The sequence below is a fragment of the Cucurbita pepo genome, chromosome LG04 (assembly GCF_002806865.2).
Source record: "Cucurbita pepo subsp. pepo cultivar mu-cu-16 chromosome LG04, ASM280686v2, whole genome shotgun sequence".
In the NCBI taxonomy this organism is placed as follows: domain Eukaryota; kingdom Viridiplantae; phylum Streptophyta; class Magnoliopsida; order Cucurbitales; family Cucurbitaceae; genus Cucurbita; species Cucurbita pepo.
Genome location: NC_036641.1, coordinates 2,917,203 through 2,934,525, shown reverse-complemented (window position 1 = coordinate 2,934,525; position 17,323 = coordinate 2,917,203). Strand labels below are relative to the sequence as shown.

The following is a 17,323-nucleotide window of genomic DNA, read 5'->3' as shown; positions in this document are numbered from 1 at the left end:
AATAGAAGCAACAACACAGGCACTACCAGCAACTTGGATAGCTTAATAGTATTTTTAGGTATTTAGTTTAAATATTTTTCAACATTTATTTACTAGATTTGTTTTCAAGATTGGTGGGTAGTTTCTATTTATGGTTATTTGTAAAGCTATAAAAGTGAAGTTCATTATTCAATTATATCATCTCTTCAAACTTCAATTGTTTATGTTTCTCGTTTAGTTATTATTCTGTCAAAACCTAACACTTTTGTTACGATTTGTTAGTTTCTAAGTAAATCTGACTACTAACCTCTTCGAATGACATCTCTTTTCTAATATGCATAACTTTGTTTCTCTTCCAGAAAATCTTTTCCCTTCCTAGCAAGTCGTGTGAGAGTTTAGGGGAGAGATGAGATTAGTTATTATTATTAGTTTTTTTTTTTTTTCAATCATTACACAAGATATGCCAAATAACACTGTTTTAAAAATGAAATGTCTACTTGTGTTACGATGAATTATGTTATGTTATGAGATGCCATGATATAGTATGATATGAACATGTTTGGCAATGGTACGTTATGACATGTTATGATATGTATTGAAATGAGGAGTTTTACTATGCAAAACCCCTAAATTATGAGTTGAAAGTTATGTTATGAATGAAATAATTTATGAAAGTTTATGTATACATATTACTGAGTGTAATATGTGAGGAATGAATAGAGTTGTCCAGCATCGGGATACTTCTTCTTTATGATGAGTACAGATGATGAGTATAAACGCGTACACTATGAGATTAAAATAATCATCATGCTCGATAAGGTGCATAGTGGTCGTTGTACCTCCAGGTGTCCAGCTACAGCCCAGAGGAGCTAGCCTTACCAGTAGACCCTGTGGGTGTGCGAGCCCGCCTGGTGAGCCCATGCTTGCATGTGTAGGTCATGTGTAGAAAAGTACGACACATCCAACTTGCCCAGACTGGGAGGACACCTAAGAGAATACGTTTTTAAACGATAGATCTCATTCATGTTGCATGTGTTTGCAATCTCTGACCTCAGGGATGGGTCACTTACTAATATTTGTTAAAATATTTAAGTCTTGTGCTACTCTTATATTTTAGGTAAAGATAAGGCACCCATGTACGGTTGAGGCAACGTCGCATCAAAGACTATGAAACCTGCGTTAGGGTAGTTGCATTTTATTTTGTAGATATCAGGATAGTCTAGGACATCATTTTAATCTTTCTCTTTGGTATAATTTTATTTTGCATTGATTATCTCTAGTTGTTTTATCTTAAAACTCTTATGCAATTGTATAATTCCATGACATCGTTTTATGAAATTATTTTAAATAAATATTTCTGCATAGAAAGGTCACGTCATGCATATGGTAGCAACTCTATTTCAATAAGGAATTAGAGTCGTTATAGGTTTCATGTTGGAACATAAAAGTCATTCTCATGCTCTTGTGAAATGCTTACTAGTAACAGGGTCCAACTTGAAAATCATTTAGACTAACATCCATCTACCAATATGGGTGAAGATGATGTCGGCACTACAGTTGAGAAGGGATCTTAGCCATAAAGAACCTGCGCTCGGTGTTGTTGCCATAGTTGAATAGGGGAGCTCAAGTGAGTTAACTCCAACAGAAACCTCGTGGTCACTACAGAAATACCATGATGTAAGATCAAAAAGTAAGACAAAGGATTATCTCCATTATGTCAGGGGTAAGATTGATTACCTTAGAGGCGTGTCATACGACTTAACTTGAGCTAGCTGAGTTTCACAAATAGATAAATGACTTGTTGAAAGTCGAGGCCATTAGACCCGCAAAGACTCTTGCCTGTGGTCACCCAAATGTTGGAAAGAGACCAATTGAGTGGTAGAGAATGTCACAATCATGCTTGTCTAAGAAATGTTGTTTGTGGCCAAGTGTTGAATGTCTCAGTCATGCTTGTCTTGGACATGTTGTCCATGACCACATGCTCATTCCAAACCTAGTTTACTTGTTTTCATATATAGGTAGGTCTTTACTACTCTGTCTTGTTAATATGGGGGTGTTCATCAAAATCATGTCTACATCCACTAGGGCTAAAATGCCCCAAAATATACTATAGGAGATGTGACTAGTCGTCAATTTTTTCTATTCGAGTTATATGCTATCAAAGTTGTAGTTGTTTCTTATTTGCTTATTTGCTTATAACCTATAACATTGCTTTCTTACAAATTATATTCAACGCATTTTCTTACTCATGTTTTCTAAAACACGTCTAAAATATGACCGAGACTCAATCATACATCCAAATTGTCCGCAACTTATGATTTCTATTCGGCTGACTTGTTTGTCGGGTTAGAACAAGTGTAACACAATCGCTGTCTCACTGCCACTAGAGTGTGATTATGACAGAAGGTAGACTCAATATGGCAAGAAAAATCCACAGGAATCTCCCTGTTCAAATTGAGCAAAGAGAACCAGCAAAGAGACTAGGGTTCTTGGTCATCATCAAATAAATAACAGATATAGTAAGAATCAAATGGATCCTAGTCATGAATTGGATAAATCTCTATCGTAGTGGAAGAGTTATGAGATGCCTCAAATTTTACAGACTTAATTGATTGTCAAGTTTTCATGTTAAAGTTGAAGGCTTATTATTTCAAAGTAATAATGAGGATGATTATAAGGATAAATAAATCAGTCATAGAATCTATATACTCCATCTCAATATGGTCGTGTAGATCTTCTTGATGGAGCTAAACTCATAGAATATGAATAGATCTACAAATGAATAAAGATATTGATTTTCAAACTAACACTAATGACAAAGAATTAACTTAACGGGAGAGAAAGTAAAGTGGAATTAAACTCTCTCTTGTTACCTTCTGGTTGGAATAACTCGGTATGCCTCAGGAATAGAGAATATTATTAGATTCTAAAACCGTAACAAAGACAAAATTGAGATAAAATACATGAAATGGGAGGAGACTTAGTCAACACAAACCAATTAGTCAAAAGTAAAAGATACTTAAAAGGAAGGGACCTCACAATTTGACCAATTTGAAGTCAAGACAAAAAAAATTATTAGATCCAACTACAAATCAAACGGAACAAACCAATTGGTCAAAAGTAAAACAAACCAAACAAGCAAACTAAAATCATAAGTGGAGTAACCAAATATTAATATTGATAAGCGGAAGAGATCGATGAGCTGACCCATGAAGTCGAAAAGTACATTCTCCAAATATGATATCACGCAAGTCTCTAAATTTGGTGTCATTGATGTTTACCCCTACTCACATGATCAGTCCACACGAACTTTGTGGCCTACGCAAAAATCTAATGAAAAACTTTATCTAATAGAGCACACTCTCCTAACGAAGTAGTACAAACTTGTAAATATTATATAAATCAAATTCATAAACTTTCATCTTTAATTTAAAATTTATTTATATAATGTTCTTACAAAATCTGGATTATCCATTTAAAAATTATTAGTGCATTTAAAATAGAGGGTGTAAATTGATTTAGGTATGAATGTGTATGAAACTAATATTTTTCAAATTAAATCTGCAATCTAATGCAGAATTTAGACGCGTATGAGATTTGAATGATAAATTAATAGAACGGGATAAAAAATAATTTAAAAAAAAATAAAATAAAAGGTGATTAAATTATTTTCTGAAAAAAATAAAGAGTAAGGAATTGATTAGTGAAGAGTAATGGTGAACATAGAACTCCAAAAAGGAGAAAAGAAAGAAGGAAAGAAAACCCATCATTTTAGGGATTAAGGATCTAAACTTCTCTCTGCTCAATTTACAGTAGAGAGAGAGAGAGAGAGAGAGACAGAGAGAGAGAGAGAGAGAGAGAGAGAGAGAGAGAGAGAGAGAGAGAGAGAGAGAGAGAGAGACAGAGAGAGACAGAGAGAGAGAGACAGAGAGAGAGAGACAGAGAGAGACAGAGAGAGAGAGACAGAGAGATTCCAGATTTGGATTTGAGGCTGACTTTCTGAAACGCCGGAACAGATCTTCGCTATTCCTATTGGCTCCTTCCACTTTCTCGCAGACAGACACCCCAACAGAGCCCACAACAACCACCACACTCCACCGCAAACAATCCGCAATTATGTATCACTCCAATTCACTCCCAACTTTTCCCTCTTTCTCCTCTCCTTTTCCACTCTGATTCACTCTCATGCCTGCTTTTTCCCTCCACATCACTCCCCTTTCCCAATTTCTCCCTCCAATCCATCGTTTTCTTTCATGGGATTTTCTTGCTTCTTACTTCTTGGTATTCGCTTTCTTATTCTACTGTTTTTTCTTTTCGGTATTGGGTATTGTTAATGATATGAGAATCCTAGGATTGATTGATTGATTGATTGATTTGTGGGGGGATTTGGGGTTTTTTGTTTTTCACTTTTTTTATAAATTCTAGTTTACTTGGCAATTTATGTCTACTGTTTTTGCTGGATTGTAGTGAGAAAATCCATGTCTGAAGTGCTTCTGCTGGTTGCTATGGTGGGAGATGATTCTTAGAATTGAGAAATGGGGTGTTTGGTTAGCCGACAGGCGTCTTCTAGAAGTGTAGAACCCCCTGTAGATAACGGGAAGAGGAATCAAATTACTGAGCCTGGTGTCCAAGTCGAGCATGTTCAGGAAAAAGAACGAGAGCATGTTAGTGCTAATGTAGAGGAGCATGCAAATGTGAGCAAGGAGGAGGAGCAGAAGGCTGACGGTGGTCAGGATCGGCCACGAGCAGAGCGGCGAAGGTCGAGGAAGGTTCCAAGGCCTGTTAACTTGCCAAACCATTCCCAGGGAGAGCAAGTTGCTGCTGGATGGCCATCTTGGCTCACGGCAGTTTGTGGGGAGGCTCTCAATGGTTGGATTCCAAGGAAGGCTGATACGTTTGAAAAGATTGATAAGGTGGGTAATCGACTATGTAATAAGATCCTCCTGTAATGCATTCTTGCTTTCGTTCTTTATTATTTATTTTTTTATACACTCCATTTACAGGCTTCTAACATGATTCTTTTGATTGTTAGATTGGACAAGGAACGTATAGCAATGTGTATAAGGCTAAAGATATACTTACAGGTAAAATTGTTGCACTGAAGAAGGTTCGATTTGACAATCTGGAACCGGAAAGTGTGAAATTTATGGCTAGAGAGATTCTAATCCTTCGGAGATTAAATCATAATAACGTTGTGAAATTGGAGGGGTTGGTCACATCGCGGATGTCTTGTAGTTTATACTTGGTGTTTGAGTACATGGAACATGATTTAGCTGGTCTTGCTGCAAATCCATCAATCAAGTTTACGGAATCTCAGGTTAGCTTATTGTTTTTTTGTTTCTTTAAGTTTTCATATCCAAACTGAACATTGGTGCAGTTGTTCCAGGAAATCAAAAGCTGAACAATAATTCTTTTGTTGAAAACATGCTTATTTATAGGTTAAATGTTTCATGCAACAACTGCTATCTGGACTGGAACACTGTCACAATCGTCATGTGCTTCACCGTGATATTAAAGGATCTAATCTTCTCATTGATAGTGGGGGAGTGCTTAAGATTGCTGATTTTGGATTGGCTTCTTTCTTTGATCCTAATCACAAGCACCCAATGACTAGTCGAGTTGTTACCTTATGGTATCGACCTCCTGAACTTCTTCTTGGAGCAACTGATTATGGAGTAGGTGTAGACCTCTGGAGTGCTGGGTGTATACTGGCTGAGTTATTAGCTGGGAGGCCTATTATGCCTGGCCGTACAGAGGTAATTGCTTTCTTTCCTGTTTAGCTTCATAGCTTAGATTCCATTTTCATCATGTGAAATGAGGAATAAGTTTGTCTCACTATCTCTATTGCATTTAATTGCTCTCAATGACTTCAGGACATCTGGCGTTCATATGGATAATTTTTTAGTGCCAATGTTGTTCGAGTTCTGATCTTCACTTTCAAACATTTCTTGTCTAAGTCTATTTTTCTTGGACGTATGAAGTATTTCATTATGTTCTTGTTTGATTTGGTGATAAGTTTCCAGGGATACTTTGGTTAGAGAATGTGCACTTGAAGTAACTTTTGCAAGAAAATCATGCTCATGAACTGTATTTTATTATTTTTTTTAATAAGAGATAACTTCATTGATGTTTGAAATTTACAAGTGGGATGTGTTATCCATTATGCTTATAAAAGATCTTCTCAATTTACAATGAAGGAGGTATCACGGTAGGAAGCAATTTACACCAAGATATGACATGGTAAACAACATTTTCTAAGAGTCTAGTATAAGTCTATGTCTTCTTCGTGGATACTCTTTGATTTTCTTTCTTTCCATCGATTCCAAAAGGAAGCCATAATAAGATTTGTCCATAGTAGGGGTTTTTGCATTCTTGGAGGGATGTTAAGACCATGTCTAATAACTCTTTTACTTCCCTAGGAAAAGTGAGATGCCATCTGAAAATATTGAGAATCTTTATCTAGAAATTATGAGCATATGTGCCCTGCATAGATAAGTGGTTTTGGATTCGTTGTTTTTCTTGCATAATGGCCACCAACTTGGAAATAGAGTCATGTAGGGCATTTTTTTTTTTTTTTTTTTTTNTAATGGCTTTATGCACTATAGGGAAAAAATCACCTTTTTAGGGTGTCCTTTCCATACTGTCTTTGCTAGTATGGGGTTATTGCTTCTACCGTTTCCCCCCTCCCCTTCATCAAATATTTTGTTAAGAAGATCCCATCAATGCTATGATGCCATTTCAATGAGTCTGCCTTTTTTAGACAATATAATTGGAGCAAGGTCAAGGCTTAATTTTGCCCATTCCGTAGCTTTGTTATCCTTTAAGTTCCTACCAAGCTTCAAGTCCTATAATTTGTTGACATCTTTCCATGTTTCTTTGGTCGTGACCATTTTGCAATGAGAGAGTCTATACAAAAGTGGATCCTGCAAGACTAGTGTGTGGTTGTCAATACAAGGGTTAGTTCAGAAAGATATGCTTCCTCCATCATCCATCCTATGGTGAATTTGGTTGGTAATGAGCTTTTGATGCTTTTTTATATACTTCCATGGCCTCTTTGCAGAAGGTGGAGTGGATCGATTTGTACATGATGTGGGAGTATATTTCGTCTTAATAAGATTTCTCCACAAGGTGTTGCCTTTGTGATAATATCTCGATATCCATTTGGCTATGAGAGTTCTATTTTTCTCCTTTATTGAATGCAAACCGAGTCCGCCCTTGTTTACCAAGAGATTTATGGTATTCCATCGGATAATGTGTGGGTCATCTTTCCACAAATAGTTTCGGAATAATCTTTCTATTTTTGTAGCATTTTGAATAGAACATTTAGCAAGTGGGACGGTTGGAACATGTGACTTGTATTAGGGTGAGCTTTCCGCATTTGGAAGTGTAACATGATGACCATGTTGATAACCGTCTTTCTATTTTTATCAATAATGGTCTTGGGTGAGCTTTCCGCATTTGGAAGTGTAACATGATGACCATGTTGATAACCTTCCTTCGATTTTTATCAATAATGGTCTCCCGGGAGGAGAAGGATGTGTGGTTTCCATTTAAGGGCAGTCCTTAGTACATATTTGGCCATTCACCCCCTTTACAACCGAATTTGTTGGGAAGTCTTCGATAACCTCTATACTAATATTAGTGCCCATAATCAATTTTTTTTTTTTTTTTTTTTTTTTTTTTTTTTTTTTTNGTCCTAAGAATCTTTTTTAAGGTTTTCACCCTCTCAAACATGTTTTTTTTTTATGGAGGACAATTCAGTGAAGAGGATTGTATCATCTGTAAATTGAAGGTGGTTGATACTTAAGCTTTCATTACTCACCTAAAAGCCTTTTATCTGCCCTTGGTTTTTTTTCTTGGTGAGTAAGCGACTAAGACAATCCATTACCATTATGAAAAGAAAAGGAGATACTGAATCCTCTTGTCGAAGACCTCTTGAAGCATAGATCTTCCCTCTTGGCTTCCATGGATGATTATGAAGAAGTTTGTGGATGAAATGCAACATTTTACCCACACCCACCAGTCATTTGCTACAAGAATTTTTTTTGGGGAAAGTTCAATCGACCTTGTCAAAAGGTATTTCCAAGTCAAGTTTGATGACTAAACCTTTTTACTTCTTCCTTTTCCTTTTGTCTATAAGTTCATTTGCTGTTAGGGATGCATCTAGGATCTGATGTCCCTTTATAAAAGTTGTTTGCTGCTCAATGATCGTGAAAGGGAGAACCCTTTTAAGACGTTCTAATGATACCCTTACTATAACTTTGTATAGTCCCGTCGTAAGACTTATGGGGTGAAAGTTAGTAACAGTGTGGACATTCATTTTCTTTGAGATCAAACATATGTATGATTCATTTATGTTACTATGTTAATTCCACTTTGAAAAAAAAATCTTGGGACACTCTCTTGATATCGGCTCTAAGAATGTTTCAACATCTTTTAAAGAATTATGAGGTAAAACCATCCGATCTGGGATTTTTGTTGGAGCTCAGTAACTTTATCGCCTTCCCTACCTCTTCTTTGGTGAAAACAGCCTTGAGGGAGGCTGCTTGTTGTTGATCAATTGGGCTCCAATCAAGATTGGGGTCAATGAGGATATCATCATTTGCTTATAAAAGCGTGTAGAAGGACATAAATTCTGAGACAATTTCATTAAAGCTTTTGCCTTGTGTCAATATAATTTCCTTGATGGTGCTTTTTGATTTCTTTGAGGCCATGATACGATGGAAAAATTTAGAGTTTATGTCGCCCTCTTCCTGCCATTGTTTTCTTACAGTCTCCAAAATTGCTCTCCTTTGCTACCAATGAGATAAGTTTTGCTTTCATGAGCTTTTTATGTGTGGGTTGAACTAATTGTGACAGATCCAATTTCCTCCACCTGATTAGAGAGCAATTTCTGTAAGGAGATTGTTTCTTTCTGTAGAAATACAACCGAAAATCTCCTTGTTTCATTTCTTGAATACTGCTTCTTGCCTTCTGAGTTTGAATCAGTTGAGTTTGTTGATGAGAAGATTATATCTGAGTTTGAGACAGTTTCCTCCATTTGATCAAGGAGAGCAAAATTGCATTAATGTATAAGGTCTTGAGTGCGTGCATTGCCATATCCCATGTAGATCATCATGAGAAAGCATGACTTAATATCAGGCAAAATAGGAACATTACGCCTTTGATAGGTCATTTTATCTCCAGTTTTCGTTTCAGTGATAGAACTCCTCTTTGATTGTGTACCTTGCCTAATGGTGCATGATACCATTACCATCTTGGCTTTGCTTTAGTGATAGGGTCCCTTAGATATGTACATGAGCCTTTCAGTGTGCTATAGGTGCTTTTTTGGTCACATTGTTGAATGTGGTTGACATAGATATGTTCCATTGATACCTTTGGTTTGCTAGATTCTTCTGTACAATCATTTTACCATTGAATGAATGTTTCGAATCTAAAACAGTTACCACCTTTTTTTATTGTAACCAAACATATGAATGTAGTCAGGAACATTGCATGGTTTAAACTTTTACATAGGTTGTTCTCGTCTTTTCTGAACTTAAATCTTTCTAGCATTCTCTGCCTGCTGTGTTTGCTGATTATGTTTTTGCTCACCCAGGTGGAGCAACTACACAAGATATACAAGCTTTGTGGCTCCCCTTCAGATGAATATTGGAAAAGAGCAAAGCTTCCAAATGCAACATTATTTAAGCCCAGAGAACCTTACAAAAGATGTATAAAGGAGACATTTAAAGATTTCCCGCTATCTTCCCTGCCCCTTATAGAAACGCTTCTTGCAATTGATCCAGTTGAACGAAAGACAGCAACAGATGCATTAAATAGCGAGGTAAGCTAAAAAACTATCAGAATAGATCTCATTTATGATTTTCACTTCTGTCATTAATCTGATCGAATATTATGTGGTTTCATTTACTATACACATCAATCTTCCCACTACATTCATCAATCAAACAAAGTTTTGTTGCTTCCCATGCCTTTTTCTGGTTTGGTTTCATTAAGACAGCGTACTATGTCATTTGCATCAATCTTGTCCTTGAAAATTTTGCTAGTTTTAATATCATTGTCTTGATAGTTTCTGCCATTAATGAGTGTAAGCAAATTGGTGGCCACGTACTGCATGAAGTTTGATCTCTCAAACGTATAATGTTGAAACTGACACATTTATAGGGGAATGAATGATAGAAGACTATAGATTATAAAATATCTTAATTTTTAATTGATAATTAAAATTTGATGAGAAATAACCATAGTTTATTAGATGTAAATTTGTTTGTTAAATGAAGTTTGAAGCGCACGTGGGGATAAAAGTCATCATTACATTCACATGTTCTTGTGTTCTTTTTGTTTTTCTGTTTGTCATTCATTGCTGCATTCTTATTGAATATGAAACATAGGTAAATTTACTATCTTCAATAGTATCTAAAGTTATTATTATTTGTTTGATTTTAACAATTGAAATTAGTTTCATATCAGGAGTGTGGAATGTTATTGAGGAATATCTTCCCAAGGTGTGTGTAAAGGGATTCATTGGTTGGGCTATGAATAAGATTACATTTATTTGTTGGCCAGAAAGCAAAATAGGACTTTAGGCCTATTAGTTCCGTTACCAATTTGTATATGATAATTCCCAAGCCCTTATTAATAGGAAGAAGTTATTTAATATCATCTCTATAAGCAACGGGTGTTCCTAGTATGCGCAGCCAATTTGGGTGTGCTTTTTTGAGTCCTTTGGGGTTTCTTTGGCTCGTAATATAGATTGCCAGATGTGACTGGAGGAGGTTGTGTTATTCACTCTCTTTCATGAAAAGGACAGAGTTCTCTAGCAGGCTCTTTTCTTCATGGCCGTGTAGAGTATTTGGCTTGAGAGAAATGGTAGAATTTTTGGAGGGGTTGAGAGGTGTTGGTAAGTAACATGGAATAACATGATCTTTGACTTTTTTTTCTTTTTTATAAGAAACTAATATATTAAAAAAGACAGAAAAGGAAAGACAACCTAAGGGCTGGGGGATGAGAACCCCACCTAAAGAGCTACTTACAAAGGCTTTCCAGTCATTGAAAATATGAGAGAAAGAGTAGTTACAAAAGAATTTGCTACCCATGATGCCAGCATGAAGCATTCAGCTGTTCATAATCCCAAAAAAATACTCGAGTAGACTTTGAGGCAAACTTCCATAGGGTTCTAGACTTTCCTTTCAGCTTAACATTAGGAGGCAATGCAAAAAGATGTGGTCCATGAACTCTTCATTCACCAAACATAGAGAGCAAGTAGAGGGACATAGGGCAACACTTGGATACTTTTTCTGAAGTCTTTTATGATTGTTAATCTTGAAGACTGATCTTGAAAAAAAAGATGTATGATTTTATTGATTCATCCTTTTTGGTTAATGTGTTGTGGAAAAGGAAAACATGAGTGTGTAATTGGTGAATGAAGGCTCTTAAAGGAGCATGTGGAAACTGGAAAATGATTTTGCAATCCTAGTTTTCTCAATTTCATTCATTGTTGTCTAGGGGATCGAACTTGTGTTTGTTTTTGGTTGATCATCAGCTACGGAAAGTTATTATCCCTAAGAAGATCAGGTTCTGGCGGTTTACAAGGGGATTTTAAATCCATAATTGTATGCTGTAAGCGGGCAATGGAAGATGTGTACCACATTGTTTATGGACATCAGGGACGATTTTCTTTCGTTATTTTGGCTCTTAGTAGAAATTGTTGGTCTATGTTGGAGGAGAGGCCTTTCTACAATCACCATTCAGTGGTTGGTATAGGGAGATTGTTGTGGTAGGCTTGCCTTTTTGGCCATTATTTGGTTGGAAAGGAACTGGAGATTTTTAAGTGTGGAGAAACTGGGACCATAAAAACTCTTGCACCTTTTTTTGGCTTCTAGACTTCAAATCAGCAGAATCAGTGGGCCTGAAGGGGAGCTCTAACCTCCAAGCTCTTCAAAAAAACTTATTTAGAAGTAGAGCGGATGATGAAGCCAAATCCTTTTATCCTCCAAACTTCCAAGCTCAAAGACATCAATGGTATTTATCAACCCTGTCCAGCTTTGAATTTCTCTTTCAAATAAGTCTCTACAATCTGCTAAGACTTTCTCTGCGGGATGTTATAAAGATCAGGATAGACACTATCAAGAGGGCTATTCCAATCCACTTATCTATCCAAGGCCTCATCCTTCTACCATTTCCAGCTTTTAAACTTAATGAAATTAAGAAACAGGGCAGTATTTTTTGCAATATCAAACCAGGGTCTTCCATGGGCACTTCCTTTTGGAGGGAGGGAAAACCACCCATGATTGTCGACTCCATACACACTTCCTATAACCTTCTGCCGTCAAGTGCCTTTTTCATTTGCAAATCCCTATAACTATTTCAATGGGAGCATTGTTTCTCTGTTAAAAGGAGCCGGTCCCAAGACATCCATAATAAATATGAAAAGAAGTCCATTCCCAATTAACAAGGTGTCGACATATTTTAAACTCTCCTCCATCCCAAAAGAAGTTCCTTACCAAACGGTCCACTTCTTTAGTCACACCCTCTGGGGCTTTAAGGAGCGATAAATAATAAAGGGATACTTGAGCTAACGTTTCTCCCTCCTTTAGATAAAAGAAGCCCGTGCCATTTTTTCAATTTTGACCTGAATTAATCCACAATAGGATCCCAAACCTCGAGGTATCTATGGTTACCCCAGGACAAAGCTCAAGTAATTAAAAGGAAGGACCTCTATTTTGCAACCCAGAAAATCAACCTCTTCATATCCAACTTAGCGAGCTAATATGCCATGTGCCACCAAAAAAAAAGAAAAGAAAGAAGCTGATTTTATTACATCTTATGTTGCTGTCTCACTCTTCCCTCTTGTGACAACTATGCACCTCTTCATAATCAGGGGTCTATCAAGAACCAAGTTTCGTTCAGAGTGAAAGTTCAAAAAGGAAAACCAGACAAAAACAGAGACAGGAACAAAACAAAAGGATCCCTAAAGAGAAGAAAGAAGTTTACAGAAAGACTCCAGTTGTTGGTATTCAGGGAAAAATCCCAGAAAACATTGTCAAGTAGACTAGAATGGACCTAAAGAGAACCGTTGAGGTGTTCCACACTCCCAAACTTCTTTCACGACTCCTCCTACCCCCTTTTAAGCCTTATACCAGTGTTTTTTAAAGCTAAAGGTGCACGCACAACGGATTTCCAATGCTTAATGCAAATAATGAGATGATAAAAAGTTTTAGTAGAGCTTTTATTCTGTATTGTAAGGAAAAATGATTATTTTCTTAGAAGATCCTTGATTTTCTCCCTTACAACTCAGAAAAGCTTAAAAATTGGCAGGAAAAGTAGGAAGTAAAGCAGACTTCATTAATGGAGCCTCTGCTTTTTTGAAATGAGGCACATGGGCTGTGCCTTGGGCCTAGGCGCATTAGACTCCTGCCTTTGGGCTTTTCAAAGCAGTCTTCAAAATAGCAGAACAGCTAGTCTGCCAAAGATTTCTACTTCTATTAAAAAAGGAGGTTGTAAAATAATTTCCTCTATCATTGAACAAAACATCTCTGCTTGGAACAAAGGACATCTCTCTAAAAGCTTCCAAGAACCTAATAAACCAAATATTTTTAGCAACGGGGACTTATAAAGAAGAAAATCAACCCTTTTGTTCGGATGGAACAAAGGACATAACAATTGCCTGCTTATTCTAAATGGCCCTCTAAGAGTTGAAAATCATGCGCAAGGGGGCCCTTGGAAGAAGGAACTTACATGAGCTATGTAGAGATTTCTTTCAGGGGAAGATTTGAAAGATGAGGGAAGAGAAAGTGATGAGAATATGGCTAAAGTAATAGTCCTCCCAAAAAATGAGAGCAACTCTCATCCCTAAACGAGAAATTTTCGAAGCTGAGAAATTGGGGTTATCATTGAGAAATAGCTTTTGAAGGATCCTTAAACTTTTCAAGTAAAACTACATTAGAGGCCGAACTATTCAAATGACGCCCATGCTTACAGTAATCTTGTGCCATGACATCTGGTTCTAAGGGAAAACACCTCATATAATCCAAACCATCCTCCTCACATAAGATTCCACTAAGCCTTCATGATTTTCTTTAGTTTGGCATTAAAAAGAAAAAGAAAAAAGGAGTTCTGATCCCTCCTGGGGGGGTTGTCATCATTCATTCATGAGAGACTGAATCAAGAAAAGCCTATTTCTTTTGGAAAGTACATTTTACTCTAAATGAGAAGCGTTTCTGATCCAGGATTCTAGAAAGAAAGCCTTGTTGGATTATTAATCCAAAGGAATGCCCAATTACTGGAAAGGAAGCTGGAAACCCCACATCGCATAAGTTGTGCAAACCTAGTAAGCTCAGGGAAATTTACAATTCACTTCTGCCATATACATCTCCTATTAATTTTTAGGTTAGAGTCCTCCTAAAACGTATGACAATTTTGTTAAAAATAATGAAAGAATCCCTCCCTATCACAATATATAGATATATATATATAATAAACAATAAAAAAAATAATGGCCATGAGTTGCATATTATAAATGAGTGAGGATCTATTCTTCCCCGCTTTTTTTAATATCTGTGAGTGCCTGGACCAGCTTGCGTGCACCTTTACTATTCTCACGGGACAATTGCTCGACCCTACTAAATAAAGGAAATGCAAAAGTTCTATTAAGAAATACTTTGAGCTATTTTGTGGATGATTTGGATCATTGATTGATAGAAAGCTTCACCAAAAGATGCAAAATTTCCTTGACTTTATAAGAGAAAGGTTAAACCTGCACTTATATACAGAACTAAATATGTTGTATAACATGCATGTCTACTTTAGTCAATAACCTATATCTTTTAACTTGTTATTTTTTTAACTTTTACAAATCTTGGTAATCTTTTTTCTTTGCAATGCAACCTCCTATGCTTATTTTTTGTTTCAACTTATGAGGTAGCTTTAATCAGGGAAATTTTCGCAGCCATTTGGATGTATAATAGATTTTACATTCTCACTTCTGTGTCTGCTATAATGGGAATTATGCCATATTTCTTGTATGCCTTTCAAACTTTGTCCATTGCAATACAGTTCTTCATGACAGAGCCTTTAGCTTGCAAACCCTCCAGCCTCCCGAAATATCCTCCCAGTAAGGAGATGGATGCTAGAAGACGGGATGATGAAGCCCGGAGGTATGAATGCCTTGATTTCAGTTTCTGCTCAATATATGCCTGGTTTGTTTTGTGAGCTATTGAGAAATTTGGGCAAGCTATTTTCATGAAGTTGAGGTCTTTTCCCTAAAAGATGTTCTGATCTCTTCAAAGATTTGGCCATTATAATATAAAATGGCTGGTTCTAATGGTAAAGAAGCTGAAGATACCTGTCTTTTCTGTTTTTAGTTTCGGTTAAATTTACAAATATACTGCCTGGGCTTTATTTAGTTCTTGAAGTTTTAAAGGTTTTAGTGATGTTCTTGAACTTTTAATTTTGATTTGTTACTATGGATAAGTTATGTTCATCAATTTTTAATTTCTGTCTATAAAGCTTTCTCAATTATGCATTACTTAAATGTTGATGTAGTGCCTCATTCGACTAACGAATGTTGATTTGGTACGACATAGTAACAGGTGTCCCAAAAGAATAGACCAGCCAATAATAAGAGCAAGTAGGGTAAAACATTTGGTAGAATGGGTTGGCATAATACAGTTGAAACTAATTATTTTTGGCTCATCTATGCTTATTTATCCAATTTGCTTACTCTCTTAGAAGAGATTTCATTGAGTAAAATGGCTTACTCTCTTCTCTTTGTGCCACCTATTGACTTGTGTGATATTGTTACTTGTTAGTAATACAACATTAACGTTTTAATTAAGGTGTTAACAACAAGTGCTTATTAGAATTTAAATTGAAAGCTTAGATTCTAAATTGATAGACGATGTTTGTAAATTAACTTTAAATCTTTCTTCAAGTTAGAGTGTTAACTTTCTCCCTCCAACACACAAGTGTGCACTGGGAAGATCAAGTGTTTGAAACCATCAGCACTGGGTGTCAGTTGTGTGCTCAAATTACTAAAAAAAAAAGTTTAAAAATAGGACTTAAAAGCTAAAAATTCTTGCAGCCGAACCGAGCTCTGAACAAAAATGATGGAATTCAACTAAACTGACCATACAAACCAAAATAGAATTCAACTTTTTTTTTTTTTTTTTTTTTTTTTTNTGTTGCTATTATTCTTTAGTCCTGTGAACTTGCTGTGTCTTTGTTGAGCATCATTCTAAATCGGTTTTTGCAGACTAAGAGCAGCTAACAAAGCCCAGGGAGATGGAGTGAAGAAAACACGCACACGTGTTAGGGCGATTCCAGCTCCTGAAGCCAATGCAGAAATACAAACAAATATCGATGTAAATACTCCTCTGCTAAGTTCAAAACTGTCAACCAGCTAGACATTGTCTAATAGTACAGTATATCATGTCCTTAGATTTTCAGTGTTAAACCGTTTGAAATTGTTGTACCTTGAAACAGAGAAGGCGCTTAATTACACATGCAAATGCAAAGAGCAAAAGCGAAAAGTTCCCCCCACCGCACCAGGACGGAGCGCTTGGCTTTACGCTAGGATATTCACGGCATATGGATCCATCCGGTGTTCCTCCCGACATACCATTCAGCTCGACGCTGTTCACTTACTCTAAGGAGCCAGTCCAAGTCTGGTCTGGTCCACTGGTCCCTGGTGCTGGCACTGATGCTCCACCTAGGCAGAAGAAGCATGTGGGAGGTAAAGGCAAGAAAATCATGGTCTAAAGTTTTGATAAGATTGTGATCGTACTCTGCCTGTTTGCTGATAGGAGTGACATCAAATTCTTCCCACTGTTCATCCAAAAACATTGACAATCAATCAGCCGGGCCTTCTCTAAGCTGAAAAGATCATGAATTTTAAGGTCCGAGAGTTCGAGTAGCATCGATTTTTCGGTATTCATAGTTGCTTTGATCTAATTTTTTCCCCCTTGAGGAAGGGTACGGAAATTTTATAGATAAATTTGCTTTTAAGTGATGAGAAATTTAACAAAGTTATGTATATGTTGATTTGTTGTGTCCCAAATTTTCCTTATTGAAGTTACCGTGACATTCTACAGAAATAGTGACCTCACAGTACAAAAAAATTCATTATTATCGTTTGATCTAACTTTCTTATTCTTTTCTCCATAACATTTATTTTAATTCAAATTAAGTTTTCGTTTAGAAAATGCTTATTTTGTCAGCTAATTTTAAAATGATTTTGACTTATTGGTCTCATTTTTAGTATTGGAATACTAGTCACTTGTTAATATACTTTCTCTTGTCTAGCATCTCATAAACTTGAACAAAAACTAAGATTTTGGAGGGT

General features: G+C 36.4%; 1 protein-coding gene across 2 annotated transcripts; it reads left to right on the top strand.

Moving 5' to 3' along the window:
* Nucleotides 1-3,873: 3,873 nt before the first annotated feature.
* On the top strand, nt 3,874-17,109 carry LOC111792742 (probable serine/threonine-protein kinase At1g54610). Of its 2 annotated transcripts, none has more exons than XM_023674319.1 (8): nt 3,874-4,097; nt 4,447-4,892; nt 5,012-5,296; nt 5,418-5,735; nt 9,578-9,805; nt 15,037-15,137; nt 16,235-16,343; nt 16,465-17,109. In XM_023674319.1, exons 2-8 carry the CDS (start codon nt 4,515-4,517, stop codon nt 16,738-16,740), a joined length of 1,695 nt encoding a protein of 564 aa, XP_023530087.1. In that variant the 5' UTR covers nt 3,874-4,097; nt 4,447-4,514; the 3' UTR covers nt 16,741-17,109. The 2 variants fall into 2 exon arrangements, with proteins under 2 accessions (XP_023530087.1, XP_023530086.1); XM_023674318.1 differs by having other exon boundaries at nt 3,874-4,260.
* Nucleotides 17,110-17,323: the final 214 nt, after the last annotated feature.

Coding starts and splice junctions, on each gene's coding strand:
- LOC111792742 (XM_023674319.1), top strand. CDS start 4,515: ATGGGGTGTTTGGTTAGCCGACAGGCGTCTTCTAGAAGTGTAGAACCC. Junction 4,893..5,011: donor CGTTTGAAAAGATTGATAAG/GTGGGTAATCGA, acceptor TTTGATTGTTAG/ATTGGACAAGGAACGTATAG. Junction 5,736..9,577: donor TTATGCCTGGCCGTACAGAG/GTAATTGCTTTC, acceptor TTGCTCACCCAG/GTGGAGCAACTACACAAGAT.